At 45.5% G+C, this 16,530-nt stretch overlaps 2 protein-coding genes across 2 annotated transcripts; both read left to right on the forward strand.

Annotated features, from left to right (window-relative positions):
- Positions 1-12,332: 12,332 nt before the first annotated feature.
- Positions 12,333-15,120, forward strand: LOC129349166 (uncharacterized). Its single transcript, XM_055011618.1, has 7 exons — positions 12,333-12,495; positions 12,582-12,827; positions 13,222-13,777; positions 13,883-14,107; positions 14,186-14,508; positions 14,659-14,891; positions 14,980-15,120. The coding sequence occupies exons 1-6, from the start codon at positions 12,478-12,480 to the stop codon at positions 14,887-14,889; spliced, it is 1,599 nt and encodes a 532-aa protein (XP_054867593.1). The 5' UTR covers positions 12,333-12,477; the 3' UTR covers positions 14,890-14,891; positions 14,980-15,120.
- On the forward strand, positions 14,980-15,948 carry LOC129349167 (uncharacterized). The gene is made up of 2 exons (XM_055011619.1): positions 14,980-15,228; positions 15,318-15,948. Exons 1-2 carry the CDS (start codon positions 15,173-15,175, stop codon positions 15,895-15,897), a joined length of 636 nt encoding a protein of 211 aa, XP_054867594.1. The 5' UTR covers positions 14,980-15,172; the 3' UTR covers positions 15,898-15,948.
- The last annotated feature ends 582 nt before the right edge of the window (positions 15,949-16,530 follow it).

Below are 16,530 nucleotides of genomic sequence, written 5' to 3' on the forward strand. Positions count from 1 at the left end.
GTTAGCACTTTCGCCTTGCAGCAAGAAGGTCCCTGGTTCGCGTCCCGGCTTTCCCGGGATCTTTCTGCATGGAGTTTGCATGTTCTCCCTGTGCATGCGTGGGTTTTCTCCGGGTACTCCGGCTTCCTCCCACCGTCCAAAAATATGCTGAGGTTAATTGATTACTCTAAATTGCCCGTAGGTGTGAATGTGAGAGTGCTTGTTTGTCTTTGTATGTGGCCCTGCGACAGACTGGCGACCTGTCTAGGGTGTCCCCTGCCTTCGCCCGAGTCAGCTGGGATAGGCTCCAGCACCCCCCGCGACCCTAGTGAGGATTAAGCGGTGTATAGATAATGGATGGATGGATATTCTTTTGGAGCCATTTTAATCAGCAACCAGTGAGTGGTGCTGTGAACTAGATACCTGTTTATTTGAAGGCCACACTAATTGACACAGGTGTGGTGCATCCGGGAGGTGTATTGTGGCGTGGACTGTCGGGAAGACATCGCTCTTTTTTGATATTGGTGAACTCCAGATGGTAAATAAATTGGTTTCATATATCTATTCATAGTTATGAGTGTGGACATTTACTTTTTGTAAATATAGAAACATAAACTCTATTGGCGTTATTTTTGCCACGACGAAGTACAAGAGCACGTTAGAGCAGCCAGAAGCCACGCGTTATTAATTAATATTCCACAGCCTGCAGGCCATGAGGTCAGCGCATGATCAATGTAGTTAATTGGCTGAGAGAAAAAAGAACCGTGACTTCGAAGAGGATGCAGAAGAAGGTGACTGTTTGAAAATCCAATATACATTAGACTGAAACAAGACTGAAAAAAAGACTTTTGATTTGGAAAATTAATTTTATGTGAAAAATTGAACATACTGATAACCCAAACTATGGAATGTTTTAAATAGCCAAAACAATAGCCATATTGAACACATGTAACTATAATAACCCAAACTATGAATGACAATATAGCCACAAATGGCAATTAACAGTGTCCAAGCAACCTGGCAGCAATAGCACCTTGATTAATGGCTTAAACAGGGCCAATTTTGAACAGTGTTCAATTTACTGTGTATAGCACAGCATGTGCTTGTAGCTTTTCCTTCTCAGATGCTGCCGTGACTCCACTGGTCAAGTCATCATACTGCTCCCACACACAGGGAGCTCTCCTGCAGTATGCAGTGTAGTGCCCCAGACCATCCTTTGTCAAGCTTCCCCGGAAAGCAATGATTGCCCTCAGAGTGAATGTCTTTCCTTGGAGAACCATATTGGAAGGAAATTCACTCAAGCAAAATTCTGTTTGGTTTGCAAGGTCAGTATCAATCCATGTTACTTCTCCTATGCTGTAGCTGTGAGTAACTGTCCCTGCGCAGAGCACATTTCCTGAGGTGCTGTTTGTTGTTTTCAGTTCTGATGGACACTGAGAATGCTCCAGGATTGGCCTGAGGCAGGGAGACTCAGGCAGGCAGAGTCCTTCTTCCACAGCAGTGTCAAGCTGAGCCATACCAGAATCCATGAGGACAGAAATGGCAGGAGAAACAAGTGGCACTTCCCTTGTCATTCCTTTGCTGAGGTAGCAGTACTGTGAAGAGCAGTGTTTTGTGAGATACACACTGGACACATTTCTCATTGTCTTTGCAATGACAGTAGAGATGTTGCACTGTGCATCTACTTGGAGGGCACCAGACCTCAACTGGACTGCTTCAAACATTGCACTAAGCAGCTCTGCCTTCTGTGAGTATGTCTGTTTGGTGACACCATCTGTGACAACGGCTTTCACCAGCTGCAAGACTGGGTTGTCACTGTCTCTCCTAACAGCATTTTGAAATGCAGAGCTTTCGCAGAAAGCACAACATAAGGACTGACTAAATGCATCAAATGCGCAGGTGTTCAACACAGAGATTGTTGATTTGCCAAGTCTAATAGGCTGATGAAGGTTTCCATTTTTTAATAATCCCACCTTCACTCTTTTGGCCCCAAAAGTTGGATTTACGTGGAGCCACTCAGCGCAAGGAGAGAGGTAGGAAGTCCTCTTCCTTTTTTTAGGTGGAACCACTAGGCCTCTCCAGTTTTCAACTGCTTCATCATCTGCTGGAGGAATGTGGCAGCATCAGATTCCACAAAAGGGCGAGCATCCATTTTCATCTTGCCTTCTGCACTGTGGGTAGTCATGGATGCTGGATTGCTTTCTGTGACTATCACTGATGCCACTGTTGCCTCATCTTTGTTTTTTTCTTTTGCAGAGCAAATCCGCATATTTCCTTCAATGAAGGAAAGATGATGAGCAATGAAGCGATCAAATCAAACAGGCAAGTTTTTGTGTTTGAAAAGGCCATGTTTTATATTTTTGAACTCTGCTTCAACAGTGGCTGAGCTTGCTGTGATGCTGGTGCTTTGAAAGAGAGGGACCATTATTCCTGTCCAGAGCGGTAAGAAACTTGCAAGTCGTATTATATGGGGAATAATCTCAGGGAGGAAGTGAATATTGTCTCGATCTCCGTTAGCTGCAGCAAGTGACCTGCTCTCCTCACATATTTCTGTTACCCACTGTCGAAGGTCAGTCTGGATCTCATCACATGGATCCACTGTTTTCATTTCCTCTCTCTCTTCATGTGGAATGATGATGGAGTCTTCTGCAATTTGGGCTTTGAGATATTTCTTGCACCTTTCTGATGTGAGAGGGACTCCAGAACTGTCATCACCCTCTGCTTCACTGAGGGCAACAACAGTGATAGCACGTAAGATCTGTTTTGCATGGTCCAAGGATTGTGACTGAAGAAGCTGTGCTAATGACCTGACAAAGAAATCTTTGACACGATGTGCTTTGTTTTTCAGGCAGTCCCACCGGCAGATCATCTTGATGCAGTGTGCAACATCAACCCTGACAAAACAAGGGGGAAGTTTTGCAGACTGGTTCCCACGTAAGACATTAAAGCATTCATTAATGTAGGTCTTAAGATCAGGATGAGGAGTGAAAGCCTTGACCAGAGCTCCAAGAATGGCCAGAGAAAAATCACTCACAGCTTCCTTTGGAACAGCTGCACCTGCATGAATCCATTCTGTTAACCAGTTTGCAATGGCATTCACATCATGTCTCTCTGACAACATTTGCACCACTGGGACACTGGAGCAGTTGTGTGCTGTCAGAACGCCTTGATACAGGAAAATATGGCCAGATGTACCATTTGGTCTCACCAGTTTTCTCACTACTGAGCCAGTTGCATCAAAACACACTGTTGGGTAAGATGTCTTGGACAATGTCTTATATACATGCAGCTGAGTTTGACTCCAGTAGTGACAGAAAAACTTATCCAGTCCAATGTCTCGAATGCTACCACTGTGACGTGCACTATATTTTAATAACTGCAAAGATATAATAGGATCTTTCGGCGGCGGGATGGCCATCACGGCGGGCGGCCATCACAAGCCTCGGCTCGCGACGCGTCGGCCGGCCGGCCGCTTGCCTACCCCCCTACAATTTTCTCAACGGATTTACACGATTCACAAAAACTATACTTTCGGCGGAAAAAAACTCGGAATTCCGCGGATCCGCGGAAAATTCTCATCCCTGCATATAGCTGGTTCCATCCTGCCCTCACACAGCTCTTTCGCAATCTGCTCACGCAGGTTTCCAGACATGAACCGCTTGGAACAGCCAGTGTGCAGGGAGATGTCTGTATTTTTTATGTAACATTGGAGCATCATTGGGCTATTAATTGGTGGCTCTCTGTCACATTTCATTTCCAAATTGCCTTTACACTCCTTACAGTAGCCTCTAATCTGTATGTAATCATTGGTGACAGTTGGATAAACCTTGGCTCTTTGGAACACAAATATGCATGAGTTTTTTATCTTCTTCCACAACAGATCATTTATGTTTCAAATGTTTTTATTAGAAGCCTCTTTGTTAAACAGCTTAAACAGTACAGCCATTATTGCTTCATTTTTAACATTTAAAAAAAAAAAAAGACAAGCCACATAAACAAAATTAAAACTACAAAAAAATAACAATAATAGATAAAATATATACATATATATGTATACACATTTAAAGATAAACAAAAAGAAATACAGATACAAAAACAAAAATACCCTTACCCATTCCCACCCACTATGTGCTATCCATCTGTTCAATTAAATTATTGATCCATATTTTCCAGAAACAAAACAAATGGCTTCCACATTTGTTCAAAGTCTTCCAGTTTGTCATTGATATAGTAACGAATCCTTTCTAGATGAAGAGTGTCGGTCATTACAGATATCCAAGCTTTTAATGAGGGAGCCTCTTTTCCTTTCCATAATAAAAGGATCAGTCTCTTTGCAGTCATGAGACAATATGACATGAGTTGGATTCGGAAGCTGTTAAGTTTTATAGACTGTTCTGAAAGTCCAGTAATAATCCAGACAGGGTCAGGTTCTATTTTTACCTTAAAAAGACATGAGAAAAACATAAACAAAGAAGTCCAAAAACTCTGCAACTTGTTACACATTACAAAACTATGAAGTAGATTTGCTTCTTCACATTCACATTTTTCACAAATTGGTGATACATCAGGAAATATTTTATGTAAATGTGTTTTGGAAAAGTGTAACCTATGCAATATTTTAAATTGAATTAAACAATGTCGTGCATTTATTGAACACAAATGAACATAACATAGGCCTTTGGTCCAAATATTGTCATTGATTTCTACTCCTAATTCCTTTTCCCATGCAGATTTGATGTTACCCACATCAATTACTGAGAGTGAAAGTAATGTGTCATAAATGAATGAAACTGTATTGTTCCCTGTGATACAATCCATCAGGCATTGATCTATTCTGTCCGGGGTTGCTGTTTCAAAGGACTGAATATGGGATCTTACATAATTCCTGATTTGCAGATACCTGAAAAAGTCTTTGGTTTCTAAATTGTATTTTTCCTTAAGTTGTTGAAATGAGACAAATTTACCTTGGGCATACAAGTGCCCCACATTTTGTAATCCCATTTCTTTCCACCGGTCAAAAGTTCCATCAATGACTGAAGGTGTGAAGGACGGATTAGCAGCAATAGGGGTTGCAAAAGACAGAGCTTTTAACTTAAATTCTTTGACTGTTTGTCTCCAAACTCGGACTGTATTATGGATAACAGGATTGTAATTATAATAAGAATTCTTGAGGGAAACAGGGGAGAGTACAATAGCACCTAGAGCATAAGGTAGACAGTCTTCTCGCTCTATTTCCAGCCAGCTTCCCACTATAGCAGTTCTTATCTAACCAGTATTGTATATTAGTTGCAAGATAATAGTATTTAAATTCCGGCAGGGCCAATCCACCTAATTTTTTCGTTTTGCAAAGGTGCTTCTTTTTTATTCTGTGACTCTTATAATTCCAAATAAAAGGGAGAAATATTGAATCTAATCTTTTGAAAAAAGATGATGTAAGATATATCGGAATGTTTTGAAATAGATATAGGAGTTGGGGGAGACAAACCATTTTAATAGCGTTCACTCTACCAATTAAGGAGAGTGGGAGTGACTTCCAAAATTCCACCTTAGTTTTAAACGCTTCTAATATTTTTACAAAGTTAGCTTCATACAAAGACTTGTAAGATTTTGTGATCTCATTTCCCAGGTAAGTAATTTTTTCAGAGGCAATTTTAAAAGGCATTTGATTAAGTATGTTGGGATCATCACATTTAATTGGCATCAGCTCACTTTTTCCCCAGTTTATTCTATATCCAGAAAAAGAGCTAAAAAGATTTATTGTTTCTAGCACACTGGGAATTGAGTCTGAAGGTTTAGTTATATACATCAAAATATCATCGGCGTACAATGAAATTTTATTTGACGAATATTTGGTGTTGTAACCATAAATGTTATGTTTTCTAATTGTTTCAGCTAGAGGTTCCAATGCTAAGGCAAAGAGAAGAGGGCTCAAAACACATCCCTGTCGTGTCCCGCGAAATAATTTTATAGGTTCCGACAGAGTTTTATTTGTGAGTATCCTGGCGTAAGGATCACTGTACAACAGCTGTGTCCAAGCAATGACTTTTGGACCAATGCCAAATTTTTCCAACACAGCATATAAATAGGGCCATTCAACGCAATCAAAAGCCTTTTCTGCGTCAAGGTTTAAAATAAGTAGATCTTCATTTGGATACCTTGCAGAGTGGATTATATTAAAAAGGCGTCTTAAATTGTGGGATGAATGTCTTGTTGGGATAAACCCTGTTTGGTCTGGATGTACAAGTTTAACCATGTGAATACTTAGTCGTTTAGCTAAAGATTTTGCGAGTATTTTTTGATCCGAATTCAATAAGGAGATTGGTCTATATGATCCGACCTGCTCTAGATCTTTTCCTTTTTTTGGGATGAGAGTTACTGCTGCTTCATTTAGGGTTTGGGGCATTCGGCCTTCCTCTAGAGCCCTGTTAAACATTTTTAGCAAATATGGTGTTAATAAATTCGTAAACTTCTTGTAAAACTCATTACATAGACCATCTGGTCCTGGGCTTTTTCCATTACTTAAAGAACGGATAGTGTTAGTCAGTTCTAAAAGAGTTAGTTTTCCGTCTGTCATTCTGTGATAGTGTAGGCAATTTACATTTGTTTAAGAAGTTGATCATTACTTCGCGAGGTGCATTACATTTTGAACTATATAAGTCCTTATAAAATTGTTGAAAAGTTTTGTTGATCTCTTTATGAGAGTTCACCAACGACCCAGAATTTGACCTGATTGCATGAATGACCCGTTCACTCTCTCTTTTTCTTAATTGTCTTGCAAGTAATTTGTGTGGCTTATCACCAAATTCAAAGTAGGACTGCTTCACATACATGAAAGCCCGAGATAATTTTTCAGACAAAAGCTTATTAAGTTTATATTTTAGAGCAGATATTTTGCTGTGGAGCTGCACAGATGGCTGTTTTGCATTTTCAGAGTCTAACCTTTTTATTTCTGCTTCTAATTGTAAACGTTCTAAGTTGGATTTTCGTTTCTCAGATGCCTGAAAAGAAATGATACAGCCCCGTATAAAAGCCTTAAATGCGTCCCATAGAAGAAGCGGAGATATACCATCTGTATCATTTTTTTCAAAAAACAGATTTATGTTGTCTTTCAAATAATCACAAAAAGCTTTCTTTGTAAGAAGTTGAGGATCTAATCTCCAACTTTTATGATTTACCCCAGGCTCCAAAAATTGTAACGAAATGGTTACTGGGCTATGGTCTGAAATAACAATATTTTGATATTTTACATTTTGGACCCCTTGCACAAGTTTATTGTCCAGTAAGAAGAAATCAATTCTTGAATATGAATTATGGACCCCAGAGTAGAATGAGTATTCTCTTCCCGATGGGTTTAACACTCTCCAGATGTCTATAAGCCCTGAATTTGAAATAAATGTGTTTAAAAAAACAGAAGCGTTGGGCAAAGGCATTCTTTGGGTTGAAGATCGATCCAGATATGTATCAAGAACTAAGTTGAAATCACCCCCGATTATTAAGTTTGTAGTTGAAATGTCTGGAATCAAGTCAAATGTTTTCTTTAAAAAATCAGGTTCATCCTTATTTGGACCATAGATATTTAATAATGTAATAGACAAAGACTGGATCTCACCTATGACTATAACAAATCGACCTTCCTTATCTGCAATAGTTGATTTATGTAAAAAAGGGACATTTTTCCGTATAATTACTGCTGCTCCCCTTGCTTTGGATGGGAATTTAGAGTGAAATACTTGGCCTATCCACTTAGCTCTGATTTTGCAGTGTGCATCATTTTTAAGATGTGTCTCCTGTAGGAAGATCACATCTGCATGTAATGATTTTAAATGTGCAATCACTTTGCCCCGTTTTACTGGTTCATTGAGCCCATTCACATTCCAAGAGCAAAATGTTAAAGTTCCCTTTTTATTACATTCACTACTCGTTCCATTTTCCGTCATATTGCTACAATTTGCTTTTAAGTTATGTGGCACCGGGTTTTGTATTTGTCACAGATAGCACCCCACCCGATAAAAAAAAACCAAAAAAAACAAAAAACAAATTAAAAAAAAAGAAAAACACTAAATATACACAAAAAAATACCACCACCTTTAGTGGGTCTAAGGGAGTGGTGCCAGCCATCCTCCCTAGTGAACCCAACAATCCTCCGACTATCCATTAACTCAGTTTCCGACATATCTATGCTAAGAAGTAGCTCCTAGTTTAGTACTGAACAAAGAACCAGAAAATAATTCAAGCCTCTATATAACAAGTAGTAGCAAATTAACAAGACAAAAACAGGTATTGACCAAGAACACATATTATGAAAAAACATTTTAAGTCTTAAGTCAAAGTTTTGGGTTGACAAGCATTGCTAGAATATAGTAAAAAAGAGACCTGTTTTGGGCAGATTAATTCTTTATCCATCGCTGATGTTAAGGTTTACCCACTGTCCTGGTTGTTGAGAAGCCGCTCCACATATCGCGTTGCGCGTATAAATTCCCGATCTTCTCTGTTCCAATTGTTCCAATTTCCTCTTGTACTCCCGGGCACCCTCTCCTCTCTCATGGTGCTGAGTTCCACCCGCTTACTACTGTTTCCGCTCGGCCAATCACATCGCTCGCTCGTTCCAATCTCTGCTGTCGAGTTTTTGGCGCCCAATCGGATTGCCCGCTTGTTCCAATTAGGTCACGTGACCGCGGGACTTCCCAAGCACCATTGCGCCGCACTTGCGCAGTAGTATATTCTCGCCGAATCTACTGTAAGTACCGCAGCATCTTCTTTCTGTCATTTTAACGACGTAATTGTGCAAAACTGTTTTAAAAATCACGAGTTTGATTGACTGTCATCACACTGAGGTACCGTAGTGTGTTTTTGAACTGGACATGTAAAAATAATGGTGGAAAAGTCGTGACTTCGTGTCAGAAACTGATGTGCTGTTTTCATCGTGTGGTATTAGCGTAGCATCATATCGTGTTCTCCGTGTGTTGTGGTAGCTGGCTAACATTCATGCTGGGATGTCCGTTCTCTAGATTAAACAGCTTATTGTGAGGTTTTATGACTGTAATAAATAAGCAGTAACATGTATACATGCGTATATGTATGTGGCTACGTATATGTATATGTGTGAAATACACGTGTATAAATGTGTACATGTGCGCACGTGTATATATGTGTGTATGTATTTAATGTACATATAGAAAAACATTGAAGAACACAGATATATGCGTGTGTGTGTGTATATATAGATAGATGTGTGTATGTGTGTGTATGTATATATATATATATATATATATATATATATATATATATATATATATATAAAATGAGAGACTGTTGATGTGTAAAGTTGCCAGTAATCTAAATAGATGTCTGATAAACTGGTTTAAGAGTTTTCTGTTCTTTACAGGAACTGAGCTCAGATTTATCTTCGTAAACAGTAAGTTGTCCTCACTGGTGTCCTTCATCGATTTTCTGTTCTCAGTAATCTTCCAGTGCTGCTGCATTTCTCTGCTCATTTTCATTTTCTCTGCTTAGATTGAACATCCAACTTTTAAAAGGGCCCCTAACGGGACCCTTCTGCTGAAGGCCTCGCCAGAAGCTCAGGCTGTGGGGCCCCGGCAGGCCGGCTACAGGGCCAGACCAGCGCAGGAGGTGGAGGAGGAGGCCCGGGCCCACGTCGTCTCCGAGGGTGGCGACGTCACCAACGCCACCCTGGTGCTGAGCCGGTGGAGGGTCCAGTTCGGCCGTTACCAGGGCCAGACCTTCCACTGGCTCCTGGAGAACGACGTGGGCTACGCCGTTAATCTGGTTTCCTCTCACCAGAAGGAGCGAGAGAGGATAGGGTCTCAGTCCCCGCTGATGGCCAACAAGGTGAATGACTGGACCTGATTTATTGTCACATACATTCTGACTGCAGCTCTAATTCTGGTTTGTGGACCTGCAGGATGCCTTCACCCGGTACTCCTCAGACTACCAGGACTTTGTGGAAGCCGTTAGGTTCCACAAAGCATTTGAGGAGGCCCGGGTGAAGTCCCTCCAGCCTGGGCAGGAGGGACAGGCCCTTGTTGGCTTCGGTGTCTTCAAATTTGAGACCCTGCAGAGCCTGTACGAGGCTGAGGACCCAAAGAAGATCCGGTATGTTTTCACTGTAAAACATTTAGAGATTCTGTCATGATAGAACATCTGCTGGATGATCAGTGAAGATCTCAGTCACCTGAGGACCTTTATCATCTGCAGATTCGTCAACTACCTGAGGAGGAAGGCGCCAGCTCCAGGCACGCAGATGGAGAACGCCGTCTGCTACGTCAGAAGCCGAGACAGACAGAGGAGGAACCCTGCTGCTGCTGCTGCTGCTGCCACCACCGCTACCAGGACCTCCACCTCCTCCACCGTCAGCAGCAGCTCTGCCTCTGTCTCGGCTTCGACGCAGGGTCCCAGAGCTGCATCCCAGTATGTGTTTCATTTTGCTGATGTTTGACTTTGGTGATCTTTGAGGGTTTTTCTGAAGGAATATTTATATTTCTTGTGTAGTTCGGTTTCAGATTTGCAGCCTTTGTCTCTGGCCGGCGTTCTCTGTCTGCGGTGGAAATGCAGGCAAAGATAAAGAAGCTGGTGGTGTCTAAGCCTGCATTTCCAGGTGAGCTCTGGTTCAGCCTCAATGAAATACAGAGTTAAACTTTACTTGTTTTTCTCACTGTTTACCTCATGTTTCTGTATTTCCACTGCAGCCTCCTCCAGACCAGCTCTTTCCTCAAAACCACCCGAGGACCCCACGGATGAAGAGCTGGTCCAGGCAGTAGTTGACGTAGAGGAGTGTAAGTACTCATTAAAGACAGACTGACACCTGGAACATGTTGGTGATAACAGAAACTTTGAATACATGCTGACTTGTCTTTTCCTTCTGCTTTGTAAATGTTTCTGAATTACAGAAGAACTGGAAACCAAACAGTAAGTCAGTGTCACATTAGAACTTTCTGGTGTCTTTGTGGGTTAATCACACATCACTAACTGCCATGCTGCTCATAACCTGAATCATCCTGACTAATGAGATCACCTGTAGACACACCTCTCCTCCGTCCCGCTTTTCTTTACCTGCATAACCCCCCCCTCCTCCAGCTGCTGCCTGCATCCAGCCGTCGGTGTAATTAGCTTTCATCACGTCTCTCTGATTCTGTAAACCGTCCTGCTGTGCTCCTTAACCTCAACTCATCTTAATTCCATTCATAGAACTAAAACTGTACATTTCTGTTGCAGCCTCAGCAGTACAGGCCCCTCTCTCACTCCTCCCTCCTCCTCCACCTCCTGTTACCTCCTCCCCGCCACGGGGGCAACATGGAGACACTGCAGGGCCAGAGGAGCCCACTGATGAGGAGATGCTGGAGGCCTCACAGGAGCCTCATGCTCCTCTGGCCCAGGCTCCACCACCAGCCCAGGCTCCACCTCTGGTGGCCCCAGCGGCCCAGGCTCCACCACCAGCCCAGGCTCCACCACCAGCCCAGGCTCCACCACGGGTCCAGGCTCCACCAGCGGTCCAGGCTCCACCACCACCTGCACTTACGGAGCAGATGGCTGCCCCACCACCTCCTCCACCTGCTGGCAGTGCTGAGGTGAGTTGTCAGACAGTAGGTGTGGCCTATCAGGTGTTGTGTTGCTCCCCAGGTGCTGAAGTTGTTTGATTTTTCTCTCTCTAGCTGCTCCCTGACTCCTGGAGAGCAGCTCTCACTGCAGAGCAGCAGCAGTGGATCGGCCGGGTGCTGTTTTCCAGGGACAGCTCGGGGAGGCCACGGCTCATCGGAGACCTGAACCTCTGGTGGTACCTTCCCCAGACCCGGCCGGTCTACAGTCAGCCTCCCGCGTCCCCCGACCCCTTCTTCACATGTCGGCTGTTCCTGTGGATGCCACACAGGATCTGGCGTCTGCAGCTGACATGCCCCCAGCCTTCATGCACAGGGTCCATGATGAAGGCTGGGCTGTACAGGACCATCCGGAGGGTCCTGGACATCGACGGCTGGTATCTCATGGCCACTGAGTACCTAGAGTGCCATCGATGTAAGAAGAAGGTCGGAGGCTGGTCACAGGGCATCATCAGGCAGCTGCCTCACACCTACAGCTGCCAATTTCCTGCTGTACTCACGTACAGGTAAGAGCCAGTTTAACCACACTGTGTGCCTGCGTGTTGGACATGGATGAAACTGAGACTGATGCTGCTGCTTGTTGCTGCAGGTTGTCCTGTGACCTGAGGGTGGTTGCACAGCTGAAGTCCCGCACTCTTGGCAACAGTGCCACTCAGCTGTGCAACACCCTGCGGGAGACCCACGCTGACTCCTGGATGCGGAGAGCGATCCACTACCTCGGCGTGTGCGAGCAGTTCCTGGCCTTGTGCTCCGTGAGGGGGCCGTTTCCACCACCGCCCCAGATGCCCCCTCTGCCGTCAGCTGAGTGGCTGCTGACGGTCTACGGCTATGACGTCCTGATGCGGCTGGAGGAGGGATCACGTCCACCTTTGGATCCATCTTGAAGATGGATTCAACCAAGAAGGTAAAGGAAGTTTATCTGTTTGACACGTCTCTCACTGAAACCTGTGTGTCACTCACTGAAACCTGTGCGTCTCTGTGTCCGTCCAGGTGACGAAGAAGCTTGCAGGTATCGCCTCGGACACGGCCGTGTGGGTTACCAACGTCGGTAACGAGCATGGGCAGGTCCTCATCAGTGTCCTCACCTCCTCAGAGGGCTCCGAGGGCCTGTCCTGCATGGCGGCCGGATTGATGAGGCGATACCAGCACGCCGGGGTAGCTCCCCCCCAGCTCATCTACGTCGACCGTGACTGCTGCAGCCGAGACGGCGTGTCCAAGACAGCTGCCTTATTTCCAGTATGTACCTGAGATTAATGTGACTCCTGACAGTCAGACATCATTCATGTTCCTTACCCACGTGACCATAGACCACAGTCAGGACAGGTTTTGTTCTGAACATTTAGAACATATTGGACATAAAAACTCTTTAAATTCCAACCACCTCACAGATAATTACAACTCTGATGTTGTCTTATTAAATATCGTTTTATTAATATTATTATTATCATTATATACATACATACATACATACATTTGATTTTCTTATTTAATGTTGATATTTTAATACTTACTGCTTGCTGTTATGCACCGTCCAGTGGAAGCTATTTCTATTTTCGGCATGCCATGTATTTGACAATAAAGCTATTGTAATTCTAATTCTGTTTTTTTTTTTTTTTTTTCTGTTTCACAGGAGTGGGGAAAGCTGCTGGTGAGGCTGGACATCTGGCACCTGATGCGGCGCTTCGCATCAGGTGTCACCACTGAGTCTCACCAGCTCTACCCCACTTTCATGAGGCAGCTGTCTCATTGCATCTTCGAGGTGGACTCTGGAGATGCCTGCCGTCTCGCTGAGGCCAAGCGGTCCGAGCTGGATGGGAAGCACGGGGTGGTCGGCCTGACGGACGCCGAGGTGATCCGGAGGATCTCCAAGGAGGAGTGGAGGCTCCACTGTCGTCGGCGGACGCGTTGGGCCGAGGAGACCGCACTCCTCATCAACGACCTCCTGGACACCTTCGGCGGTCCGGCCGGACGCGACACCCTGGACATCCCGCTGCTAGACGCTCTCCGCATCCAGGACATCTGGAAGACGCAGAGACGCCACCTCAGCTGCATTCAGGACCCACCGGGGGTGCAGCTGTACACCCAGACCGGCAGGCTGACAAAGGGCGGGGTCAGCCTGCCAGTTTATCGCTGCGCCAGGGGCTCCACGTCCCTGGAGTCCTTCCACCTCCACCGGTTCATCCCAGGTAACTCCTGTCTCTCAGCCTGCAATACAGAAACATTATGTAGTAAGTGTATGACATGTGCTAATACTGTACACTTAATGTCTGAATTAAAATCTGTTTTGTCAGGTAACAGTGCCAGCGCCAAATACTTCCAGGCGTTCCTGGTTGATGGACTGGTGAGGTGGAATGAGGACAGAGCAGCAGCAGCTGCACCTCCGGTTGCAGCTGAGGAGCAAGTGGCGTCTCTGCGCTCCTACTGTGGCCACCTCAAGCACATCCTGAACCAGAAGAGCCAACGGGTGCTTGGCCTTCACATGGTTCAGGACTTCACCAGGCCTGCTGCGTACACAGGTAGATGATACGAAAACACTCCGTCATTATGTCAGCTGTTGGAGCAGCGAGTCTGACCCTCCTTATGCTTTGTCTCAGGTGAGCTCATCGGGGTGGAGTACCTGTACCAGCAGACCGGACGTGTGCTTGAGGATGTCAGTCTGGACCCTGACGCTCCGGACGAGGCTGCTGCCATCCAGGCGCTGGAGGAGGCGGATGAGGGGTTCGAGGACGACGTCGGGGACCCCACGGTCTTCGAGCCAGAGCCCCCCGCCGCCATCACAGCGGCAGCAGCCCGGTCAGGTGATCCAGCTGACGCACCCAGGTCTGAGCCATCCTGTCTGGCCGCCCCTGACCAGGACGCCCCTCCTGAGGCCCCTGAAGGACCAACTCCGGCTGCCCCACACTCCTCCGACTCTGAGGTAACTTCTGCAGCTACTAACCACCAGTAATGTAACGGCAGAGGAATCTGTTTCTTCATGTAAAAAAAAAGCACCTTGGAGAAGCTATTTAACAGCACTTTATGATTTCTGCTTCTCAATTTCTACATTTCTCCCCCTGTGGTTCTTCAGGAGGAGATCCAGTGTGTCCTGAAGCTGGCCCAGGCCCTGGTGGAGATCCGGAACCTTCAGGGGCTCTCTGACAGCAGGGTAGACAGGCTCATTGCACTCTGGCAACGCCTGCCAGAGTGTGACAAGCGCCGAGTCGTCTACCCTGCCAGACACCAGGAGAGGCAGCCCACGGGGCGGTTCAAGGCAGCGAAGGGGAAGAACACCTCCTGTCCTGGAAAGGAGAGTCTCTAAAGGTAGGTCTCTTTAAAACAGCCGTTCCTCCACCACCGTCCGCTCCAGTCCTGTACAGTAACAACCATCTCATCCTTCGCTGCCTTCTAGCTGCCTGCTCGGACAGAACGCGGGCCCTGCAAACTGGCCCAGCGCCAGTCGCCTGGTCGAGGCCGCTTGCAGCCAGCTCTGCCGTCTCCACCCAGCCACAGCCCGTGTCGGTGGGGTCCCAAAGACCCGGTGGTCCCTGGTCCTCACCGACTACGTGGCCATCAGAGAGGCAGTGCTGGTGTGCCCGCGTCTGATGGCTCAGACCACCATCCAGCTCTTTGAGCTGAATCAGAGGACCCTGTCTCAGTGGTAAGAGCAGATATGAAGCTCTTGTTATCTATGATTTTTTTTTATTTTAATGAAAACCCAGCAGCCTAAAGTCTCTTTGTGTGTTTCAGGTTCTCACGTCATCAGAAGGCCTGGGAGAGGACTGTGCTGGAGCAGGGAACTGGCATCGTCTCTGCTCCAGCAGTAGCAGATGAGCCTCTCCCTGCTGCCAAAGGGCTGTCCCTGGTGCAGGTGGGACAGGGACAGCCATTCGTGTTCCCTGGACCTGAGGAGCAGCCTGGACCATCAGCTGGAGGTCAGCCAGCCCCTCCTCCTCCTCCTCCTCCGCCGCCTCATCAGCATCCTCCTCCTCCTCCGCCGCCTCATCAGCATCCTCCAGCCATCGGCTCTGCTCCTGCAGCCGCTCCTCTTCCTGGACTGACTCGGCTGCCGAGGACGACGGCTTACAGGAAGAGGAAGGCAGCCGAGGCGGCTGCTGCGGCTGCTGCTGCGGGAGAGGGCCCTCCACCAGGGACTAAAGCCCGCCGGCAGACTGCACAGTACACCTGCAGTAAGTGTGGCCAGCTCAAACGGCTGGACACTGGCCACACACGCATTGCGGGTGTGTCGTACTGTGCAGCTGTCGGCGGGATGACTGTAGAGGAGTGGAGGGAGAATATGAGGAGGCCTCCAGAGGAGAAAGGGGACTAAAATTTTTTTTTTCATTAAAATTATTTTTGGTTAAATACATGTTAAGATATATATATATATATATATATATATATATATATATATATATATATATATATATATATATATATAAATAAAAATAAAAATAGAATTTATTAAATAAAGAGAATGTCATCTGCATCTTGATTCTTCCTGTTGTTTATTTCCATCACACTGAGGACATCTGAACTTCAGCAGCTCAGTAAAACACATTAACACAGAGGTCAGAGGTCAACCTGATCATCAGGATCTATCAGCTGGAACATGAGGTCTCCTAGAGGGAAACAGTCTGTTAGTAGAGTTATGGAAATAAATCAGAGTACATGTATTCTAGTACACACACACACACACACACACACACACACACCCACACACACACACACACACACACACACACACACACACACACAGTGCCCATTACTACACACAGAGTGCACAAAGACTACATGTATATCAGTAAATACAGAATACGTGTATAATTTATGTGTAATTTTAACTGTGTGTGTGTATTTATACTGCAGTATAACGGTGCAGTATTTTTCACGCTTATACTGTGCGTGTACCGGTACCGCCACGCGCACGCGACGGCACCGTACCCGTTAACGTGCTTCGTTT

Source organism: Amphiprion ocellaris, chromosome 6, assembly GCF_022539595.1.
Source record: "Amphiprion ocellaris isolate individual 3 ecotype Okinawa chromosome 6, ASM2253959v1, whole genome shotgun sequence".
NCBI classification, from domain to species: domain Eukaryota; kingdom Metazoa; phylum Chordata; class Actinopteri; family Pomacentridae; genus Amphiprion; species Amphiprion ocellaris.